Here is a 24,272-nt window from a genome sequence, read left to right as displayed (position 1 = left end):
AATGCTCTTTTTTCTTTGGAGGTACGTTAGATTCAAAAAGCTTGTTAGCAACGCGCCATATTGGTTTATTTGTGAGCACTTGTCCAACACAAAACCGCATTCATCGGAATATTTCTCTTTTAAATCGAATGTGAGAAAAAAATTGAGACGATGGCTGCAACGCTGCAGAATAGTGCAGCCGGCACGGTTAACAGGGGTCAGCCCTGTAGCTATTACGGCAAGGATATGAAGACCAATCCTGTGTTTCAAGCTCTAGAGCAAGAAATGAAGCAATATGTCGGTTACATGAAGAAAAGAAGTGCCCCTGGGTTCAAGAAACCAACCGAGGAGCCATCTTCTAGAGCGTATGTATTAACTCCTTGGTATTAGGAGGCTGTAGTAAAAGCTTATTCGCCTGTATAAATATATAAGCAGCTAATTATTGAATACTTACCAAACAAATTAATGGATAAAATAAGTAAAAATGTATGGAATAAGTTTGAATACTTTGAAAACAAATTACAAACAAATGGCATTTGCAGACTTGTGGGGAAAAAGAACATGGGACTCTACAGTAAACAATTGTCAATTATTCACTTATAAATTTTAATATATAAGAAATCTGCAAATAAAAACAATATGTTTTAAATGAATGAAGTTTAGTAATTACAGAAAGCCTGCCTACTATACTGTTTTTGTCAGTCGCTTATCAGTGAGTGAAATGAAATGTAAAATTATATGGGCTTGATATTTTTTTAGAGCTGATGCATTGTTTGAATTGTGGAACAAGTATGAACCAAGACTGCCCATGGATTACTACCAAGAGAAGCTCTTGGAAATGGGAGATTTTCTTGTCTCTATTAAGGTTGGTATTTTTTCCATTCAGTAATGTTAACACTGAACCTACCCAAATGCCAGTAACATTATAGTAACAGTGAGGTCATTCGATTTTTATAAATGTATCGTATAAAAATGATTTTTGGCCATGTCTTTTTTTGCCCTTTGCCCAGGACTTTTTTTGTATTTAGAAATAGATATTTAGAAATAGTTATTTGTAATGCCTTTGTTTAAAAGGTGTTTTAATATTTGATGCACGCTGATCATCCTCACAAGCAGTTCGACCGGATACTGAACCATTTTTAGGATTATTTTTCATCACTGTTTGAACATGTATGTCTTCCTCTTTTCACTAAATAACATTTCTTCTCACAGGAGTATAAGCTAGCCTTATGGCAGTGCTATGGGCGATACCTGGAGAATTTCGGTGATGTCAACGTGGAACAGATCACTGACGTGGAGACATTTAAATCTGTCTTCTTCCCAGATGGTTTTGATGCTGCAAATGCTGGATTAACAGTAAGTGCGCAACTACTTCTCTTAATAATAAGTTTCTATTTACCGTGACATAAAGAATACATTTTTGTTGCTGATTTTTGATAATTTGACTAGATCTAGATTTACACTTGAAATTGGCTTAAGTTTTCTGATATTTTTAATTCAGTTATATCTGCTGTGAAAGTAGTCAGTTGTATCTCTACTCTTTTTCTTGTGCAATTTGATAATGTTTTCTGGTATTCTTAATATATGATAGGCCTAAGACTTGATCTTTTATAATTTTTTCTCTATTCTTGTCTTCAAGTTGTCTATAGCTGATCATGTTTTTTTTTTTTTTCATTTTCTTTTCTTTGCAATCATGCCATGTATCATTATGATATTTAATATAATTATAATTTTTTTCTCTAGTTCCGTGCCCTGATGGGCAAGGCCATCTGTATGTACCAGGTGGTCAAGCTGACCGATCCCAAACTTCAGAATCCAGAGTCAGTGGACAACTGCACCCAGCTCCTGTCCTTCCTGAGGCTGGTCACTCAAGTTGTCCTGCCCAAAGAACCTCTCTGCTGGCTGGTCTACAATGGTAACTATTTTAAATTAAATAATATACAAAAAAAATTCTTTTTGAAATATAATTTTTATTTTATTTTGTTTTTTCATTACTGTCTAGTCTGTGACATTAAACTATGATTCCATGCCAATTGCATTTGCCTGTCAAACAGTCTTTGACATTAATAACTGCACCCATGCTAAATTCCAATAAAATTTAAAAGGTAGCCAGAAAGATGTTATTTTGTACACTGCATTTGATTGTAATTTTTTTACCAAAATGTTCTGTGATAGTTTTGAAGCAAAATGACAACATTTAAGGTTGACACATCATAGCAATGGATTAAATGAAATAATTATTTTCATTTATTCAATTATGATTATTATTATTATTTTTTTTTTTTTGGTAAGTTATATTTGACCAAGCTTTAATAACACCTGATCAAGAATAATGACCTCATTTTTTTCCGCGTCTTGTCAGGTACCATCCACATCTACAGTGTATCCAGACACCTTATGTCTCTTGGATACTCAGCAAAGGTAAGTTGTGCTCACCATCTCAGTAGCCTTTGAACGGCCCTTTTTAATGGAATTTCAATCTGATTCATTAAAAAATTAAGACGCATTTAAAAGTCATCATTTTGATTTAATCAATTGAATTGATTTGAACAAAATGTATGTTGCAGATTTTTTCTTTAGTTCTTGCTTCAATGAATACAGACATTGGAATACTACACGTAGCTTGAATAGATTCTCTGTTCTCAAATTGTCCATGGCAAGTACTGTAGAATCAACTGTATAACAACGCATTTCATTGTTCATTTCGCATGGTACATGTTGACCTACTGTGGTTTTCCAGGTCCTGGAGTACTTGCTGTGGGCGTGTATGTGTATGGAGGGGTCGGTGCCGTTGTTAAGTGTACGATATCTTCCCTGGAGGTCCACCCTGTATACCGCAGTGTGTCAGTGTTACTACGACTGCAAGGCTGCTCCTCATGCTGAGGTATGGACATAATAATAATAATAATAATAATAATAATAATAATAATAATAATAATAATGAAATATTTCTTTCAAAATTTCAACAACTTTTCTTTTATCACCAACCAAATTAAATCCAAAACTTTCATAATTATTTTATATCAAACTTTCAGGCTTTTGCCAGAAGAGCCATCAGCAAGGTCAACGAGCTGAGCCAGCTAGAACACATGAGTAGTGCCAAGGAGAGCAAGCAGACAGAGAGCACCTTCAAACAAGCCACTACCAAGGTGAGGATTTAATGTTATACAGATATCAATAAATAGATAATGTGTAAATAGTGGTAGGTATTAATTGGTATTCAAATTTGTCTTTAATCTTATCAGTGTTGTTGTTGCTGTTTTTCTTTTCCTTTTTCTTCTTGTTCTTCTTCTTTTTCTTCTTCTTCTTCTTCTTCTTTTTTCTTCTGTATTGTTTTATAATTATTATTACTATTATTTTTACATTCATATACAGCTTGGAATCATGGTATTTAAGCGGTCAGCCTTTGAGACCAGGAAGCGGCCCAAGGGTCTCCTCAGACCAAAGACCAGGGCTAACTTGAAGGATGCTCAGACTGTAAGTATTAAATGTTCTACACTTAAACATTTCTAAGATTTTTTGGTAATATCTGAGTGCAATTTTGATAAAATATTAGGTAAAAATGAAGCAATGAATATATTTAGTTATTTGTGCTTGATTACACCAGTTATGTAAATACTTATTTAAGTCCGTCCCCTCTCCTTCTTTTAAAATTTACACATACTGTCCGTTTTAGCTACCCTGGCCTCGGACCCCAACAGAGCGCCTCTTGGCGGACATGTTTGAAGGCAGTGCTGCCCAGTTCATGTGCATCATCGAGACTCTGACTGATAGCAATCGACGCACGCTGTTGACTGCCCCGCCAGCCCCGGACAGTGAGGTTGAGATGTTGGATGTGTATGCTGAGTTATTCATGGCGGCCCAGGAGATCATAGCAGGTGATTACTCTATCACTGCCCTGATTGATTGATTGATTGATTGATTAATTAATTGATTGATTGATTAGGGTTTAAATGATGGATGATTGACTCAGAGGTATAAATGATGGATGAATGAGTAAATGAATGAATAATTTAAGTCATAGAATGAGTGTTAGACCTCAATGTAAAATTTAACAACCTTAAAATTTCCCACATCATCATCATCAAGGTATATTCTTGGGGTGCTTATTTTAGCCTATGTTTATACATTAGAAACTGCTACTGCAACTGAGTATATAGCACAACTAATACTAACTAAATTATTTAAATTACTAGATTGTTAATCAATTTTTCCCACCAGGTGGTGGTGGCAATGCCTTGCAGTCGCCTGCCAACCCCACCATGATAAGAGTGCCTGGAATGGCCGGAGTGGTCACTAACAATGCCCTCATAGATATGGTGGGTAGTGGAGAGGACGGGGTGCCACTCAGTGGGGTCATCAAGCTGGTCAAGCTGGCCTATTGCTATGAACAGTGGGACCTGTTTGACCTGTTGACTGAAAATGTCCAGGCTTACTTAAAGGTAAGTGCTTAGTGGTGCTGGAAATGGTTCTGAAATTTGTTGGTCGGTTTGTTTGTCTGATCACAAGTACAATCTATAATCTTTGGTCAATTTGTTACACTTTGGTAACTTTTTTTATTTTTAAATGACCTTTTATTCAATAAATTAAAATTTCCCCTGAATATCTGAAATGTTTATGGACTGAGAAAATTAGGCACAGAAGCGAGAAAAAGGCGATTATTATGAGTTTTCATACAAGACAGAATTCTTTTCTACCGGTATTGTGATCTATTTATAAGATGTTTTATTGTGGTATGATGATTTTTTTCATGACTTTTAAGTATGGAATTTTACAATTATTATCAGTTAATTTACTTCTTCATTTTTAGGAAATAAATGACACCAATTACAAGTATGACGAGAAAGCCATTGAGATCCTGAAGGCAATGGAGAATGCCAGCTCCAGTAGGAAAGTGAAGAGGCAGCCTTCCATGCATTTCTCGGAGGATGAAAGCGCCATGTTGGGACAGGAACCAACTCTTCCTCCACCCCCAACCACAGCTCCAACTGGTGAGTGTAAAAATAAAAAAAAATCACCTTTTAGGCATTTGCCTTTAAGGATATACCAGTAACAACTGTTGTGTAACATAAAAATGTACTGTCAAACATAATGTAATCTTAAAAAGAAAAAAAAAACTTCATCTGGATGTGGAATTGAAAGTAGAAGAAGATTTAAGTCATAATAACTCTTCATTTTGGCCAAAAATTGGATTTTCCTGGCGTAAACGGCAATTTTCCCATACTTACCAATGGTCAACGACCCCATTTCTGCATTCAAAGTTAATCCAGGGTTTTTTTCCTAAACGCTTGTTTTTTTGTTAAAATCTCTTAAGAGATTTTAACTGACGGAGCCCTCTCTGACGAGCGGGGTTTTCTGATGACCTACTTAAAACCGCGGGAAAAGCAGACAACAACAACACTTTATTACAATCAAATAAGATTCATATGATATAATCGTCTTATTGCTCAGAATGCATTTATTTCTACAACGTGTGCAGTTCTGGGCTTTTTGTTATCCGACACACTGTACAAAAACTCGCAACTTACGTCTGAGGATTGTGTCATGCGCCTGCTATCTCTTATCCCGCCTCATGCTATTTTGGTTTCGAATGCACGCCAGATGCGGCAACATCCTTGACAACGGATGCCTTGACGACTGGGAAGAAAGGCACCGAAAGCCCTATTGACAAGCACAGTTTTTAGTTTTACTACAATAACAGCTGTTTTACTGGTGAAATGCAATATAATATATTTCTATGTGTTGTTTAGAATGTATTTCTTGCGGAATTTTGAATCTCAAAGGAAGAGTTATTATTGCTTTAATAGTTGATAAAATTAAAATGAATAGATTGAAAATAAACGTAACCTTTGAGTTAATTTAGATTAAATGTTTTCTTGATGAATTGTATTATAATGATAAAGTGATACATTAAATAGTCATAATTTTGTGATGAAATCATAGAAGGTATTACAAAGTTACAATTATTTTGTATGTTTCAGCTTCAGCACGTCCTGGGGGATTACAGCATGATGAGCTGATTCAGGTGGCAGATGTGTTGCTGTCAGTGATAGCTGGATCATTTAATGTAAGTTATCTTCATATTTGGATGAACTTTACCATCTTCTCCACAGTCATAATACTAATTAATTAATTATTACTATTAATTAATTATTAATTGATTATTAATTAATTACTTTTTGGATAGGGTATACCTTGTAAAAAAAAAAGAAAAGGTGTGATACACAGTGTATGAAAAATGCTGTTATTATTATTATTATTATTATTATTATTATTATTATTATTATTATTATTATTATTATTATTATTATTATTATTCCAGCCAGAGAAGATGGACCTGGACATGATAGTGGATGCTGCCCTGTTTCTGTGGAACAAGTGTAAGTCAGTGTTCCAGAAGTACCAGACAGGGTCCACAGAGAATGCCAAGTACCTGCAGAAGATGGAGAATGCCAGCAAGGTGAAACCTTGGGACAAATATAGCACACAAAAGCTGCTGACTCTTTTATCTCTCTCTCTCTCTCTCTCTCTCTCTCTCTCTCTCTCTCTCTCTCTCTCTCTCTCTCTCTCCTTTTTCATTGTATTTCTTTTAAAATGGATTTTAAACTAATTTTGTGCATAATTCTGTGCATAATTATGATTTTGGATTTGTGTCTTAAAGTTCATTTTAACTATGATTAATCATTGTCAACTGAGGTGTTAGAAATTTTCTCAATTATCATATTCATATCATACTTGAAAAACACAAGCCTTGACTGTTTTATTATTGTTTACAGTGGGTGTACATCTTGGACATTGTCCACCAAGTCCTAGGCTGGTGTGGCATGAGCAGTGTGGACCCCACTCTCACAGCAGAAGTTGTCGTCCGCCTGGCTCTTGTCATGGAAGCCAGTGCCACACTGGATGCGACCGAGGGGAAAGGTAAGATTATTATTATTATACAATTTCAGTGTATCTGTCTACCCTTTAATGGTGGGGTATGGCAGACTGAGTGACAAAAGGTCACAATGAAAAGGTGTGGTTGATAGTATGGTGTGGGGTGGGGTACTTCTAGGTGGAGATAAGGTGTGTTGGGATGGGGTGGGGTAGGGTGGGGTAGGGTGGAGACGAGTCAGGTGGGGTTTGATTGGGGTGGTGTAGAGTAATGCTGTGATGGAGTAGGATATGTTGGGGTGGGATAGGCAGGGTAGGATGCAGCTGAGATTATGATCAGGAAGGGAATGGTAACAGAAGTGTATGTGAAAAATTATTTTAAGTCTATATTTTCCAGACAAAAAGATGACCAAGAGTAAATCTGTGATCACATCTGCTGGTAGAACAAGAGAGGATGAAGATGGAGTTACTGTGGTATCAGGAGTCACCAGAGGTATGAAGAATGGGCAAGACTTAATGGATTTAAATCAGAAGACTAGTGTATTTTAGAATTTACAGCAAATGTTATCTTTTTCCTTTTTTAAACCTTTTTTTTTTTTTTTTTGCTCAATAGCACTTACAGACACAGAGACATTTTGGCTGGATGCTCTCTGAATTTTAGAATTTACAGAAAATGTTATCTTTTCCTTTTTTTAACCTTTTATTTTTTCTCAATAGCACTTACTCACACTGAGGCACTGTGCATACTTCAGAAATAAAAGCTTTTTAATGATTTTTAAATTCCCAAATCTAGATCTGAGAAAATCAGAGGCGTCTCCCAGTCGTGGAGAGCAAAGTGTCAGTGCTCCCATCTTGAAGGCAGGGGCCAGACAGCAGCTACTGGCTGCCAGGGAGATACTGGAGCTGGGCCTGAGTAACGTGTCCTTTGCCAGGCAGGCCGTCGCCCTCACTGACGGGAAATCCATTGCTGATATAGGATGGGTGAAGGTGAGAAGTCAGTCAATATTGAAGACCTGATAGATATGGAATATGGAAAATGTATATATTATAATGTATTGATATAGAATATAGAAAATGAAGATAATGATGAATTTGGAATTTTTTGTTTGAACAGTTTTGAATAGGGTATGCTTTTACAAAAAAAATAATAATAAGAGAAAAAGTGCGATGCACATTGTATGAAAAAATTTATTATTATTATTATTATTATTATTAATAATCCTGTTTCTTCTCACAGGAGCTAAATGAAGATCTGTTTGCCCCCATGACCTGGAAGGAGATAGAGGAAGGTCCCTCGCTGGAGGAGTTCGACCCCAATAAGTCCCGTGACGCCAACTCGGTGATGAACGCCATCAGAGATTTACACCTGGAGCTGATCTTTATGCACCATAGAGTCAGCCTCAAGTTGGCAGCCATGGGTCCTGGTGAGTAAAAATTTTATTTACAATTATTATAATTTAACTGTGCATTTTTCCATATTATCCGGCATTTAATTGAAGTAATATAGAAATGTAAGTTTTTTAAAATTACATTAATTTGCTGGACTTACAAGTACTGTATTACAACTTGCAATGTAGATGGTATTGCTTCTCATCTTGGTTGTAGACTCCTATTTCTGTAATATAATGATATTTTGTTTGTATGCTTGTGTGTCTTTTTTTTAGATCCTGCGCTGAAAGCACCAAAACCATTTAAAAGAAGAACATGTTCCAAGATACCTGTAAGTAACTTAATAGAAACCTAGTACTGGTATTTTTGTCACCAAAATTTGACTTTGATTACATCCAAGTTTAATTAAGAGGGATTTCACTCCAAATTTTCCTTGAGAAAAAAAATATTGACACCAGGTATTTTTATTGACGGAGTTTTATTATTTTAACTTAAAGTTAAGTCCGAATTAGGAAAAGGTAGGGAACTGTAGCAATTGCAGGATATTTAAGACATAAAAAATTGACTTTGGGAGATTTCAACACATATAGGACAAATTAACTTATATTCAGTATATCAATTAAACCATAATAATACTGATCAATGGTAATGTGGTTGAAATGATATATAGGAAGGATTTTTCCACATTTGTAGGGAAGCCGAGAGTCCATGCGTCCAGTGGCTGAGTACATAGAAGACTTTGACGAGCTGATATCAATGTGTAACAAGAACCAGCTGTCCAAGGCATTGCTCTACATGCAGAGAGCTTGGATGGCTTCCTCTGATGACCAGCCAACTGCAGAACAGAAGGATCTCCTGCAGGTATGACAGTTTGCTCTTTGACTAAGCTTTCTGACTATGCAGACTATATGTTCTCAGGAAGCTGCTTTTATTATGTACAAATCAAGATTTATTTATTTTTATACTGGGTGTCCATACCAGAATAGTCTTTAAACAAATTAGCTGGTAGTGTCTATGTTTTGACACAGACTGCATTTGCACACACACGCATACACACATACACACATACACACACACACACACACACACATGCACCCTTTTTTTGAAGAAGGGGGAAATAAAACATTGAAGAATATATGCTTATAGTGAACTGCCAAACTTAGCAAAGTTACATTAAGTTTAGTTTTTTTCTTCTTAATTCAATCACAAGAAATTGCCAAATTATTGGATGCATTATTTCCAGAATTCTGTGAACCTGATCACCCAAGCCCAGACAGAAGAGAAGAAGATGTACATAGAGAATGCCATCAATGGAAAGGTTCTCTCAGTGAAGAAGAGCAAGGTGCCACCGCCCCCTATACTTCTGTGCAGGACAGACGCCACCATGGTGTTCCAGCCAGCGCCTTTTGAACCCCCCAATGGGCAGAAGGTATGGAAGAGATACAGTTCAAAGTGTAATGTCAGTGAGGCCTATGTGGTGAATGGGAGGGCAAAGTATGCACAAGTCACTTGCACCAGTGGTGTATCTGATGGTGATAACAAGAATAAAATACCAAAGCATTGGTTTGTGTGAATGTCTGTGTCTTTTGTTCTTGACATCTGTTATATGGTATAAGTAATAGCTGTACGTAATAATTATAAGATACTGTCAGTCCTAATGAAAAAGTCCTATAAGAACCTATAAGATCCTAAAGGATCCTATAGGAAATTGGGCCAATTTCTTATAGAATCCTGTAGGATCTTATAGGATCCTGTAGGACTTTTTCGTAAGGGAGTGAGCAGATTTGTGAGTGCAACTCTCCATATCATCAACAAGGCATTTATCAGATTAGCAGGCAGCTGTGGAAAGTTGACAATGAAAAGGCCGACTGGAAATGGTATCACCTTTTTAAGAACTTTTTAAAAAGTCATACAAGAATTAACAAAAGATATTCATTTTTAGGTGGCATGGTATCGCCTCTTTGGCAGGTCAGCCACAGGGAGCAATGTGAAGGTCAGGCTGAACGACTACTTCCTGCCAGGCACTGGAGAAGAGGTAAGAAAAAAAATTATCAAAATTAAACATTCTACTTAAATTTGTGAAACTGTTTTAAATATTCTGTTTTAGAAATATGAACTTTTTATTACACTGGCTTCACTTACTTATGCTTCTTTGTAAAACGTTCTCTTACTCAAGATTAGTTTGCATGTGTTTGTTATACACATGCATGCACAAGCATAGTTTGAGCATTTTCCCATTACTTACCTTTGAAGAGAATATAAGGTACATAGAATTTAGTTCAGGTAAACTTTGTTTAGTATTTAGTAAATGAAATTATTGCTGCAAAGAGACATTCTTAACTATATTATTACATGGCACTGGGAATGTTGTCATTGCCAGCTTACTTTTAATTATAAGATGCTGTTAGTGTTCATCTTTATATATTAATATTTTGTGTGGCACAGCCTTTTTTCGCTAATAACCACAGATGTTTGTGCTTTGTTAATTATGTCACAGATTCTGGCTAAAGGGGTAAGGTTTTTTTTTGTCAAAATTTTCGCATTTGGTACAAACCATTATTTGCTTTATTTTCTTTTTTTAAACTGCATGATTAATTTTCCTCTTCATGTCTAAAGTACATATATAAAATATATATCTCTTTGGTGGTGGTTTCTGCTTATTCTGCTATATTATATTATATTTGAAAATTATTGTTGCCTTCCTAAAGACTGTATGTAATGTTGGACTGGGGTTTATGTAAAACTTTAAATCAATACATTTATGCCTACTTGGAAACTTCAGTTTTTTTAGCTGTCTCTTTTCTTGGTACATGGGACGTGACTTGCATGTGCTTTCATCATGATAATCATATATGAAATATTTATTTTCATTATTATATAATTTTTGCAATCTAGTCTGCCATGGTTTTTAATTTTCTGCTTTAATTGTCCTAAGGCAAAGTCATGTTGATCATTTAGTTGTGGAGTGGTGGTGGATGTACAGAGATTCAGTGAATGTTATTTATTTATTTATTTATTTATTTATTTATTTATTTATTTATTTATTTACTTATTTAAACATGCATTCATTCATCAGTTGAATTATTTGTCTGTATAAAGGTGATATAATGCTTAAATGAAATATAATTTTAAAAGTGGCAACTCTGTTGAAGCTTAATTATGCATAAAAAAGTATTTTCAACTCTGTAATTTGCTCCTCAGTTTCTTCAGGAATTCCAGTCAGTCAAGCATACTGTATTGTTAATAGAAAGTATCCAATTAGTGTTTTATATATAATTTTCAGTTACTCATTTTGTACATAATTTTTTTTAGGTTCCTTCTTTCCACTGTGAGCTGAGAGTGAGCGGCTTAACCCCAAATGAGCGCTATGTGTTTGCCGTGGCTGCGTACACAGCAGACGGGAAGCTGATAGGGGGCAGTGTGGGAGAGACAGGCAAGCCTATCTTGGCTGCACATCCACTTCCTGTGCTCATGACTTGGGGCTTTCTGAGTCAGGTAATGTGCTGCCACCTATGATAATGTGCTGCAGATCTCAACTTTGATTTGTTCAAGTATCCTTCAGAAATATGCATGATTATATTACATTCTGGAATAAGAGGAATGTTTGAATTTAAATCTCAAACCATACTTTGATGAAATAATAAACTCCAGTCAACGATATACATTTTTTTAATATTTAAAAAAATTATAAAAGTTAATCTAATTCTATTCAAAATTAATTTCTTACCAACAACTGTACAACCACTTTCAGTTATAATCATTGTCATGTATGTCTGTTTTGTACTGTAGGTGGCGTACCAGTGTGGCTGTTATGACATTGCCAGGCAGGCGTGTGAGGTGTTGTGGGGACATTTCGTGGCCGAACCACCACCACCAGAGAGTGTCACCTACACCACCTCAGCACAGAAAGATTTCCAACTGTCCTTACATAGGTGGGAAAGTTAAGGTTTTTCTATAGAAAATGACCCAAATTTTTATTTATTTTATTTTAATTATTTTTCATTTTTATTTTATTTATTTATTTATTTATTTATTTTATTTATTTATTTATTTATTTTTTGTGTGTGTGTGTACACATAAATATGATTTTTTATTTCACATGATCCTAGAAATAGTAAAGAAATAAGATGTTTGTTTTCATTAATTTTTTATTATATATTCCTTAAAGAATTAAAATGTTTTAAAGCACTTTGTATTTAATATTTTCATCATGTACCAGATGTGAGTAAAACGCACATGTAAATTATTTATCCATCATATGTTATGATTACTGTGTAAGCACTAATGCTGTGAACATTTTAGATAGAGACATAAATGTATAATTTCATCTATGTTAATGCTCTCTTTTTTTATTTTGATATTTCTTTTAACTGACCATGATTATACGTTTATCATTCAGACTGAACCGCCGGGTTGTTAGCCAAGCCTCTCCTGTACTGCTGAGACAGTTTTTGTCCAGTATCTTCATCAATGTTGACATCAGCGTCAAAAACCTCTTCCTCTTCTGTGACGTTATCTGTGACAAGGGTCCCCTGTATAAGGGACAGGTGAGGATTTTGGTTGCATTTTCTTGTTTCTTTTTCTGTCCTCCAAAAACTATTTTTGAGTCCATTCTCAAAAATTTAGAAGTAATTAAAAAGAAAAAAATTCATATTTCATTATTCTCCATGTCATTTTCTTGTATTTCTTTATTTTAAATTAGCTTTTATGGTTGTTTCTTTGTTTGTTTACTCTTTACCCATTTATATGATCCTTTAAGAAATTAATTTTCTGACATTAAATTAACAGTTTAGAGAGAGCTACATGACTTCTATTAATAAAATTAATTATTTCATGCTACTATTATATTCAGATTAACCGACTGAAGGAGTGTGAGCGCATGCTCGTTGCGCTAGAGCTGGCAGGCTGGTTAAACGAGGCTAATCTCGCACTTCAGGCTGTCATCCAATGTTATGGACTTTTGGCTCCACTTATTTTCTACAAGATACCCTCAGTGTCTGTAGTCCAGGTAAAATGTCACATTATATTATTATATTGCTTTAATATATGTTACCTGCTGTACTGTATTTTTAGAGGGAAATATTTTATGTAGTACCAAAGAATATCATGTTAAATTGCCAGTGTGGCACTTTTAAGAATTGCACAAAACCAGAAAGTTTAACTTTTTTATCTTTTTTTTTTCTTTGCATTTTCATATATTCAGATTTGTAGTTTTCTCAATTATTTGATTCAATTAATTAATATTGCAACATTTGGAAAACGTCATATTTTTTGCAATAAAGCCTATTTAAATTTGTTGTTAATTGTTTTATTCATGTCACTCTTTGACTCCAGATTTTAGAGCGCTGCCTCTCGGTGCTACAGGAGATCCCATCTGGACTCAGACAGCGTAGAACAGAAAAGATCAATGAGAGTCTTCACCATATGACAGCTTGTCTCAGCTACCACATGGCCAGGGCAAGTTTCTTTTATGATTTATAAAAATAATGATAAAAGTTAATTGATATTCATCATTAAATGGCATAATTTTTTAACTTATCATGTTGTAGCATTGAACACAAAACCCTTAGTATAGGGAAGTTTTCCAGTTAAATCTGATGATATGAAGTTATTAAATGAAAACCATTTCATAATGGAATAAAAAAATGGAGTTACATTTGACTTTTTTACTTCTGTGATTGTTTTTTTTTATAATTCTTTCTGTTTTTTTTCCTTCAGGTTCTGAGAACATGGGGCCAGAGAAATCTTGCTAATAGCGTCAATGAAGCAGGTAGAAAGTTACTGGCATTAGAAGACCCAACAAAGCAAGACCCTGCTGCCAATAATAGTAATGGAATACCTTTGGATACCCAGGTAATTAATGATACACAGTATATATATATATATATATATATATATATATATATATATATATATATAGAGAGAGAGAGAGAGAGAGAGAGAGAGAGAGAGAGAGAGAGAGAGAGAGAGAGAGAGAGAGAGAGAGAGAGTAGTTAATAATATATAAACTTTTTTATTTTAATTTTGTGATTTTTTTATTTTGGTTAAATATTATAATAATTTATTAAATTAGACAAGTGAACTTTTCAGTTATGTATCATTTAAAAGAAAGCAGTGAATTATTCTTATTATTTGTTTATTTTACCTATGGTGGTACTCTCTATACCAATTACTGTTCTGTACTCTCTCTGTTGTCTTCTTCTCAGGAAGAGGAAGGTGTTTTGACCCTGGCAGCCCTGAAGAAAAAGAAGACCAAGAAAGGTCCCCTTGGCGTGCCTGATGCAGAGGGACCAGTGAATGAAGAACTCAAGGCACTTGAGGCTCATATGCTGAAACTGTCAAAGCAAGGTTAGTACTTACACATTACCTATTGCTAGCACGCTTTGCTTCTGACTCATTGAAACAGGGTTCTATCAAATCAGTTTTATATAAAAAGCTTTTTATTCAAAGTAGACATATTTTTATTATTTTTAAAACTAAATTTACATTATTTTGTAACTTTTGTAACTTGATTTAATAACAGGTCCTTTTGATGAACTATTTTAGTTGCATTTATTTGAATAATTTCATACTTTGATTAAAATTTCTTTCCCAAATGAAATAAGTTGCAGATAGAATTATAATCATGTTTATTATACAAAGATATTTAATTACAAGCAAAATGTATTGCCTGCTAGACTTTTTCAAATTGGTAGAATATAAGAATGTTAGTGTTGCCCAACTTTTTCTCTACAATTAATTTTCATAGTTTAATATATATTAAATTATCTTATGCTTTTTCTGCAGCTCAAGGAGAACACGAATTGACTGGAAATGAAGATCCTAGTATCCTTCATGCCTACATAGCTTACTTACCCAGTAGGATTGCCTACAGAGAAGGTAAGGGAGATATCACAAATGATTTAAAAATTGGTACACAATATCCAAATTTCTTTTTTTCCTGAATTGCAAAAACACTGGTATATCCTCAAAGCCATTCACAGAATTATGGCAAATAAACTCATTTTGAGTTCTAAGTTTCAAAGTCAAGTCCCACACATAATGGACATGGAGAGAGCATGGTGAATGTCAATCTTGACAGTAATAGTTAGAAATGTATAACTCAAAAATAGGTTCATAGATCATAATTTTTCTCAAGAGTTCAGAAAAGGGCTTTGCCCTTAGTGGCTAAGGGAATATTACTGAAATATCTAGAAAACGTTTTTTTCTTTATTATTATTAATTATTATTTTTTGGTTTCGTTTTAAAGTCTATTTTGCATTACATGCCTTCAACTCTTGCCCAAATTTTCCATATTTTAGTCTCCAAGTTTAAGAGAAGAACGCGTTACTTGGAGTTCTTTGTTCAAGTGGTCCAGAAGGCGCTCACTGAGGGGATAGCAGAGATGGCTATAGAGTGGTGCGAAGATGCCTTGCAGTGGATTCAGAAGTGAGAATCTTTTAAATCATTCACTATGTTCAGAATCTCCAAATGGAGCTAATTGGACATTATAAATTGTTCTATTGATATTTTTTCCTATGTCAACAATTTTCCTAGTTGATCATTTAAAAATGACAGTAAATTGATTATTGTTTTATGTAAAAAAGGTGTTGAAAATGAAAAGAAAATCATTTCAGTACAGTTATCTCATGTTAACATTTTGGCATTTTGAATGTGTGACCCTAACTTCCATGTCCTTGGAGACCTTTCCATATCACATTTTCTGAATATCCATGAAACTTTTATTTTTTTATAAAAAAATTGATGGTTTATTGCTGTTAAGTATTATGTTATATTGCATTAAAGTTGAAGAAAACCCTATTTTGGACACTGCTGCCAGGATAGCGATTAAGGGAAAACCATGTTACTTATGATAATCAACCTTACTGAAAAGACTAAAGTGCAGCTTGTGTTGGAAAACCATTGTAATTGTTTTCTGTTTTGAAAGCAATGCAGTAGAGTGCTATTTGGTGCAATAAATGTATATGGATAGTAGGCAGTTAATTCAGGGTTATAAAGTAATTTGCTTAATTCATTTTCAAGTTATTTCAGGGTTATAAAATAATTTGCTTAATTAATTTTCAAGTGGCCATTAAATGAGATTACATAAACACACATTGAGATTTCATTGTAAAGTCCCATAGGTTTAGCTCTCTTAACTGTGTCACATAATTAGGAATCGATGATTATTATGCAGGTAAATGTCATTTAATATTGAAAATAAGTTTACAAAAAAAAAAAAAAACTTGTGTAACGCTTACATTAATGCTAAAGACGAATAACAGTGCCATATTATTCTCAAACTCAATAGGGTTATTCATATCATGTTAGTAATTGTACAGCTAGATTAAAAGTTTGAATAGCAGCTTTATTGGTATTTTTTGTTGTTTTATTTTACATTTTCTTTTAATTTTTTTTTCAAACACTAGCATCTTCAAGATAACATTTTCAACTGTCATCCACCAGAAGCGCTGTGTATTTTGTTTTTCCACATTAGCAGTTGTGTTGGTTTTTATGTCTTTAAACATTGTGTAATATTATTTTATGCACTGTCATCATTTTTCACATATTGGGATTTTCATTATGTGAATTTGAACTCTCACATATGGTCCTGAAACTGTAATCTTATTGACCATGTTATTCTGTTGTATATATTTTTGAATTTTTTATCTTTTACCTACTGGCATTTTCAGTGTGGAACTTATAACTCCCAAGGGTATGTAACAGTTCACTTTTATTGATACTACCTGTTGTGCAATATTTGCAACTTGACTTTGCAGTTAAAGGGATAATAACTGTTCACTTTTGGCAAATAATTAATTTTTTTTCTAAAAGGTGGTTTTTTTTTTTTTTTTGTTATAATGTCTTAAGAAATAAGTATAGCCACCTATGTTGGTCACATGGTCTGATGACAAGTTCAGATATCAGAATAATAGCTATGACTGCCCTTTTTGTGGTAAAACAAAATGTATTATATTTCTGTGAGTTGTTTACACTGTTTAAACTCAAGTGGGATGATTTTATATCATGGTTATGCAGCTAGACTGAATGGCAGCTTTAGTGGAATATTTTTGTAATTTTTTTTATAAAAAAATTGATGGTCATTATGCTGTTAAGTATTATGTTAATTGCATGAAAGTTAAAGAAAACCCTATTTTGGACACTGCTGCCAGGATGGTGATTAAGGGAAAACCATGAAAAGTTTCATAAGACTGAAGTGCAGCTTGTGTTGGAAAACCAGTGTGATTGTTTTCTGTTTTGGAAGCAATGCAGTTTTATAGAGTGCTATATGGTGCAATAAATGTATATGGATAGCAGTATATTAATTCAGTATATTGATTTAGGGTCATAAAGTAATTTGCTTAATTAATTTTCAAGTGGGCATTAAATGAGATTACATAAAACACACTTTGAGATTTCATTGTAAAGTCCCCTGGGTTCATCTCTCTTTACTGTGTCACATAATTAGGAATCGATGATTATTATGCAGGTAAATGTTAGTCATGTTAGTATATTACACAGCTAGATAAAAAGTTTGATAGCAGCTTTTTTGGAATTTTTTGTTATGTTTTATTTTACATTTTTAATTATTTTTCAAACACTAGCATCTTCAAGATATCACTTTCAACCCCCATCCACCAGAAGCACTGTGCATTTTCTGTTTTTCCACATTAGGAGTTGTGTAGGTTTTTATGTCTTTAAACATTGTGTAATTATATTATTTTATGCACTGTCATTTTTTTTTCACATATTTGGATTTTCATTATGTGAATTTGAACTCTCACATATGGTCCTGAAACTATAATCTTATTGACTGTGTTGTTCTGTTGTACATTTTGTGAAAATTTTATCTTTCAGTGAAAGTTTCACATACTGGCATTTTCAGTATGGAACTTATAACTCCCAAGGGCATGTAACAGTTCACTTTTATTGATACTACCTGTTGTGCAATATTTGAAACTTGACTTTACTTGACTTTTTTTTAATTGAGTTTAAGCAATGAGTTTAAGAAATTTTCACTTTATCTCATTCTGGCATTTCCAAAGTTTAACTCTTATCAGCCTGAAGCCTTAGGGACTATTTCCAGACCCTATCACGCTAACTGTGGATCGATATATATCTCCAAGGGAATTCTCGCTAAATTGCAATCATTGTAACTGGCTTAGCTCTGTCTGTCACGCCTACTGAAACTGGCATGCCAGAATCCTAAGCTGCTTAAACTGAAAGCAATTTAGTGAGAAACCCCTTGGAGTTGGATTGATCCTGTTAGATTGATCTAGGTATGGGAACTCAGTCTAATGCTTGTTACACATTTTACTTTCATCCTAATCCAATGTTATGCAGAATTAGAATTTGATGTTGGCTATGCAGTTACAGTAAGCATAATACATTAATGCATCAAAATTGACAGTATCCTATTTCCTGCGTTTTTATTTTCTGGTTTTTGTCTGTACATTTGACAGCTTTGCTGCCTTGTTTTAACTTACAAGAAAGATTCTTAGGATTGACATACAGCTCAAATTAGATAACCTGCTCTACCGGATTATCAATTTTCATTGACTTTGGTATTTTTTGGTGAAATTTTCATTTCTCTCAATCTGGCATATTTAAAATGAGCCTGAAATCTTATGCTTGTTGTTAAATTATTTATTTATATATTTATTTATTTATTTATTTATTTATTTATTTATTTATTTATTTATTTATTTATTATTTCTCTTTTGATAGGTTTGGAATATCTTGTTTGTAAACAGAATTAAAAATTATTTTTCATCTTGATGTATATTTCAAAAAATTTCAGATGTGGTCTTTATTTTAGATTCTTTTATATATTTGAAAAAGAAAATTATAGATAGCATTAATGTCTGTGTTGTCTTATTTCAGACGCAATGAGAGCATCATTGGTGCCAAAGGGGTGGTGCACAGACAACCTGGCGCTATGACCATTGCTGGGGATGACCCTAAGAGGTTTGCAGCCGCCATGGTGGAATATGGAGCTGATGGCAAGGTGGGATTCTTGTTATAAATATAATTTTTTTGACAATTTCCTTTTCTTTTTTTATTGTAGATAATTTTTATTGTTAAAGGCATACAATGCATGTTACATCTTATTGCCTAAAAAAAAAAAATAAAAAAAATAAGACCTTGGAATGGAAAAGGGGGGGAGAGTGCTATCATTCAATGTACTATTTTTGATCATTTCTTTTATTTATATTAAAATTCTTAAAGAGAGAGAAAGAGATAATCTATCTTAACTTTAAGACAAAATAAATATGACTAAATTATTAAATGAATTATATATATATATATATATATATATATATATATATATATATATATATATATATATATATATATATATATCAGTCATATATAATATTTTTATTTTAAATTATTAGACTGGAGGCCAAACACCAAGAAAAGATGGCGGAGCAGCCCCCACCACTACTGGGAAGACATCCAATGCTGCAAGCAGGTCGAAACCTAGGAAAAAATACAAGGTAATTATTGCCTCCAATTTCATCTGCATACCTCAGGTAAAGGCAGCAACAGCTTTCCCTGAGGTTGTCTTGTTACACACTCAAATGTTGGGTTCTTGGTCAGGGGCAGATTGAGGCCGTCCTCTGGGTCTTCTGACGGTTTTCTAATTTTTTCTATCAGAAGACCGTCAAAAATGGAAGATAGAATGGAAAATGAAAAATAATTTGGAAGACTGTCAGAAAATATCTTTGGATTCACTCCTGTTGGTAGTAGCTCTAAGTATAGCTTTTGTTTAAAGAATTTATTCCTGATATTCAGTCAGTTATCAATTTTAATTACTTTTTCAGTTGTGGAAGACTTCTAACCAGCACCTTAGTGAACAGCAGAGGAGAGAACAGGAAGAGGCAGAACACCAGGTAAACTGCATTCATTGGTTGTTAAGGTTTTGTTGATGAATGGTGGGAATTGGGGATGGGGTGTGGGTGGATGGGGGTCACAGAACTGAGTTCCAAGAGGCCCTTTTGAAGCTGAAGAATATAAAATGTGTATGTGCATATGCACACACATATGTGTTTGAGTGTACTAGTATTAATCTATTAATAAAAAAAAAATCTTTTTGGACATTCTGTAATGATGAGCTGTATGGTATTGCTTTTCACTGTCTTTGTTCTGTTGTTGGAATCAATGATGTTGTCAATTTACCATATTAAAGATGCATACAAAGTCAGTTTTTTGTCACAAAAACCAACCAAATGCCAGCATATAGTTTCAAGTAATATAACTAAGAGAATTACCAAAAGGCATTGTTTAATTATACCCGAAAATGATGTTTGAACAGATTTTTCTGCTGGCATTCTAAGCTGTATGTCAATGGGGCAGGAAAGTACGTCACGAAAGTAGGTTAAATTTACAACCAAAAATTTAAAGAAAGGAGCAGTCTAAAGGTCTTTTATGGCTGATCGAGAGATCTATTCAGTTTATCCCTTGGCATGTCGAATTTATTTGACTCATATAAGAATCTAGTAGAAGTGGTTTACATGTGTTACTTGGAATCCACGCTCCAGCGATGCTCGGTTCGTATGTACCTTTAAATTTGTTTCTCGTGCAGGCCATACAGAGGCTCAGCTTATTCTTCCCAGACATGCTGCGCAGCGTGACACGTCGCCGTAGATTCAGGAAGGTCTGCACGGAAGAGATGCCTTGGAGATGTCAGGTGAGTTAATGCCAGGTGTCAGTTGTTGGGTAACATGATGTCAGATGTCAAGATGCCAGGTGTTAGTTACTGGGTAACACTATGTCAGATGTCAAGATGCCATGTGTCAGATGTCAATAACATGATGTTGGATATCAAGATGCCAGGTGTCAGTTGTCAATAACATGATCTCAGATGTCAGGTGACATTATTTAATTGGTCAAATTACAAGTTGTTGGGTGCAGTGGCATAAGTACTGAAAATGTCACAGCTCAGTTCACTTTTCAATATCATTTGTCTGTCAGATAGTTCACTTTTCAATATCATTTGTCTGTCAGATTTGTCTGTCTGTCAGAAGAATAAAGATATATATATATATATATATATATATATATTTTTTTTTTTTTTTTTTTTTTTTTTTTTTTGCTGACTAATATAAAAATGCACATTTGCCTTATAACAACAAATTTACTTGTCCATTATTTTTCATATGGGGCCATATCTGGTTAACATTGCAAAATATTCATGTTTCAGCTGAATATTCTCCAAGGGCTCAGTCATTTTGGGGTCTTCTTACACAAAGTGGAAACCAGAGAGGCAGTAATGGGCAATTACACTGATAACTTGTACAGGTGAGAAAAAAATCGTAAAATGTGAAATAAAGTCTTTTTTTTTTTTTTGTTGTTGTTGTTGTTGTTGGACATATTAACTGAAACTTGTATTAACATCACCTACCTCAAATATTTGCAAAACAACAGAATATTTTTCATTCCTGGCACATCACAAATATTTGCAAAACCAAACAAGTTTTTTTTTAATCCCAAAGTGTCAGAATTATTTACAGACAACTATTTTTTAAACCACAGCAACTTTTGTGAAAAAATAAATAAATAAACAGATGTGGGGTATTCTGCATACATACACACCATACCTTAATGTTAGCAAATTGCATCATGTCTGGTTCAGATAATTTTTTCTCAAAGTTTACCCTTTGGTATAAGTCACATACAGCACTCAATAGTAAAGTATTTGCCCTATCCAACAGTGACTCACCCTCCCCAAATTATAATGGTATATCATATATACCTTATTGACCTGTGGCACAAGTACATGTATCTATTATATTTATATAATCATCATGGTATAACATTGGAATTCCCCAGTACCTCTTACCTGGACTTAGAGTGGTTCACACTGGACAGTGCCGGAACGGTTGTAGTGGGCTGGGATGGTGGTCCACCCAGGAAGGAGGACCAGTACTTCGGTCCCACCAGTGCCAGTAGGGGCGCGCCAACGCGAACCACAACCCAGGAGTCTGTGGCAGTCGGGCAGTATGGACGGGACTATAACAACCCTACAAGATCCAGTGGAATTGAACTCGCTGCAGCAGCTGCAACTGGTAAAATAAATTTTAAAAAATTTGGAAGAGATTTCCTTGCTTATCTTGTTTCATAATTATTCTGTATATCCAGAGGATATTAGTTTTGTAGAATTTCTCATTCCAAAAATATCAGTTGCTAATCATAAAATGATATGTACTGCCTCAATTAATTGTCAACAAACTACTCCTGTAGAACGTTTAGATCTTTTTTACTGAGGATACCTGAGTTTTGACCTCTTTTGACCTCTTATTCAGGCCAGCCCCCTGCCCCAATGTTCCCTATTCCCATTGAGGAAGAGGACACCCCCAGGACTTACAGGTCTGATATAGACGACATGGGCATGCCGAGGATAGACAATGAGGCCGGCCTGCTCTCCCCTAAGGAGGCCATGGAAAGCCTGGACAGAACTTTTGACTACTTTAAAAAGGCAGTAGTAAGTCTACTTTCTCCATATCTTTTTGTCGGTTTTTCTTAATCATCATGTTTATCACCACTGCAGTAATCGTCAATGTTGAAGTGATACTCATTATCAGGAACAACACTTTTCTCATAGCTGTTGATCTTTACAATTAATAACAATATCATCATTATTATTATCATGAGCCTAAGATAATCACCATAATCAGCATTTTAGAAACAAAATCTGCATTCATTTTAATTTATTAAAATACATATACAACTCCTCCCCAGGGAGGCGAGATCGCTTACATAGATTGTAATGACCAGGTGTCTATTTGTTATATGTATGTAATGCACATAATTGTGAAGTCCACTGAACATATCTATTTGGAATTTAGACTTAAAATAATTATGTTATTATGTATTATTATCAGTGTTTGCCTCTTAGGAAAATTAGTTGCTGGACCGAAAGTTCAGCCATCTTGAGAAGTAGCTGGCTCGAATGTCTGCCGAGTGGGAAAACTTCTCAGCCCATTCTGAAAGTTGTCAGCCCCGGGCAGACGGTCCAGCCTTAATTTCTAACACTGATTATTATGTATTCCTTAAATGACATTGCAAACAGCCAGCTATATCTTTGTACATGCACTAGTAGCAGATTTGCAAACTGGTTAAAAATATTGAAATAATAAGCACATCTTTTCTTAAAGGTTTTGTCCCATAGAGGTCAGCACTGGACCTTACTCCAGAACTCTTGTCGTGCTTTATGGAACTGCGCACACACTGCACTGATGCGCACACTATCTACCCGACAGCACGGAAGCAATGCAGGATCCCTGATTGGTATTGAACAGTTGCGGTCACTCTTGTGGCATCCTTTCTTCACTGCCACCGACTGCTTACTGGACATGCTGGAACAGATGCAGCTGGACAGGGAGAAACAGGCAGCCAAGGTAATATATTATATGTTTTAATGGACCTCTGTTCTTCTCTCTCTCTCTCTTTATTCCTTAATGCACATTCCTTTTGCCCTTTTTTCTTCTCCCTTCCTTCTAATATTTCTTCACTGTCAGCAGGAGTTGCTTTATTAAGACAAATTAGCAAAAAACAGGTGGCTACACTGTTATCTGAAGCAAAGGTACATTTGGAAATCTTTTTTCCCTAGGACATATCTTGTTTGATATTAGAAAAACTGGTTGTTCTTTCATATTTGCCAGTACACATCAATTTGGCTTTAATCAATTAACTTCAGCAAGTAAAATTTTCTTAAATATTGTCCCTGCTTCTCCCCCTAGGCCAAAAGCAAGGGCAAAGCACCAGATGAGGAGCCCACGTTTTTTGGCTATCAACCAGAGGAAAAAGGTGGTGCCCATCTTAAGTTTGAATCCCCCTTGGATAACCTGAGTACGGTGGATGCCCGGTGGGTCAGGCGCATCGTAGAGAGGACCATAGAGATACTGTACCATGAGGGAAAGTGGGAGAGACTGGTGGATGTCGCCCTCAGGTTCAATGCATTGACAAAGTGAGTTCAGATAAGTTTTGTCATTGTTTGTGAATGCACAGAGTGAGTCCTCAACCTTTTATGTAATTTTTTTACCTTG

General features: G+C 34.6%; 1 protein-coding gene across 4 annotated transcripts in view; it reads left to right on the top strand.

Annotated features, from left to right (window-relative positions):
* The first annotated feature begins 26 nt into the window (after positions 1-26).
* The window catches only part of LOC106172588 (cilia- and flagella-associated protein 54), a 64,657-nt gene continuing 40,411 nt past the window's right edge, over positions 27-24,272 (top strand). For 2 of the 4 annotated variants that reach the window (XM_087014840.1, XM_087014842.1), the window contains exons 1-40: positions 28-344; positions 739-844; positions 1,192-1,335; positions 1,723-1,894; positions 2,342-2,400; positions 2,720-2,863; positions 3,015-3,128; positions 3,355-3,456; positions 3,656-3,857; positions 4,201-4,421; positions 4,790-4,970; positions 5,961-6,046; positions 6,302-6,439; positions 6,756-6,900; positions 7,250-7,345; positions 7,646-7,839; positions 8,090-8,276; positions 8,517-8,572; positions 8,935-9,102; positions 9,485-9,670; positions 10,184-10,276; positions 10,739-10,753; positions 11,554-11,736; positions 12,031-12,173; positions 12,641-12,788; positions 13,094-13,249; positions 13,576-13,698; positions 13,960-14,094; positions 14,448-14,589; positions 15,028-15,120; positions 15,543-15,669; positions 19,105-19,228; positions 19,620-19,721; positions 20,049-20,117; positions 20,810-20,914; positions 21,428-21,525; positions 22,057-22,292; positions 22,530-22,708; positions 23,382-23,624; positions 23,967-24,193. In XM_087014840.1, the coding sequence (XP_086870966.1) occupies positions 151-344; positions 739-844; positions 1,192-1,335; positions 1,723-1,894; positions 2,342-2,400; positions 2,720-2,863; positions 3,015-3,128; positions 3,355-3,456; positions 3,656-3,857; positions 4,201-4,421; positions 4,790-4,970; positions 5,961-6,046; positions 6,302-6,439; positions 6,756-6,900; positions 7,250-7,345; positions 7,646-7,839; positions 8,090-8,276; positions 8,517-8,572; positions 8,935-9,102; positions 9,485-9,670; positions 10,184-10,276; positions 10,739-10,753; positions 11,554-11,736; positions 12,031-12,173; positions 12,641-12,788; positions 13,094-13,249; positions 13,576-13,698; positions 13,960-14,094; positions 14,448-14,589; positions 15,028-15,120; positions 15,543-15,669; positions 19,105-19,228; positions 19,620-19,721; positions 20,049-20,117; positions 20,810-20,914; positions 21,428-21,525; positions 22,057-22,292; positions 22,530-22,708; positions 23,382-23,624; positions 23,967-24,193 (5,636 nt within the window). In that variant the 5' untranslated portion in view covers positions 28-150. Of the gene's footprint in view, positions 345-738; positions 845-1,191; positions 1,336-1,722; positions 1,895-2,341; positions 2,401-2,719; positions 2,864-3,014; positions 3,129-3,354; positions 3,457-3,655; positions 3,858-4,200; positions 4,422-4,789; positions 4,971-5,960; positions 6,047-6,301; positions 6,440-6,755; positions 6,901-7,249; positions 7,346-7,645; positions 7,840-8,089; positions 8,277-8,516; positions 8,573-8,934; positions 9,103-9,484; positions 9,671-10,183; positions 10,277-10,738; positions 10,754-11,553; positions 11,737-12,030; positions 12,174-12,640; positions 12,789-13,093; positions 13,250-13,575; positions 13,699-13,959; positions 14,095-14,447; positions 14,590-15,027; positions 15,121-15,542; positions 15,670-19,104; positions 19,229-19,619; positions 19,722-20,048; positions 20,118-20,809; positions 20,915-21,427; positions 21,526-22,056; positions 22,293-22,529; positions 22,709-23,381; positions 23,625-23,966; positions 24,194-24,272 lie in introns of all 4 variants that reach the window. The other 2 variants (XM_087014839.1, XM_087014841.1) reach the window with 2 other exon arrangements.

This window comes from Lingula anatina, chromosome 6 (assembly GCF_051362555.1).
Source record: "Lingula anatina isolate TDL-2025a chromosome 6, LinAna3.0, whole genome shotgun sequence".
In the NCBI taxonomy this organism is placed as follows: Eukaryota; Metazoa; Brachiopoda; class Lingulata; order Lingulida; family Lingulidae; genus Lingula; species Lingula anatina.
This window is presented reverse-complemented; position numbering and strand designations above follow the sequence as displayed.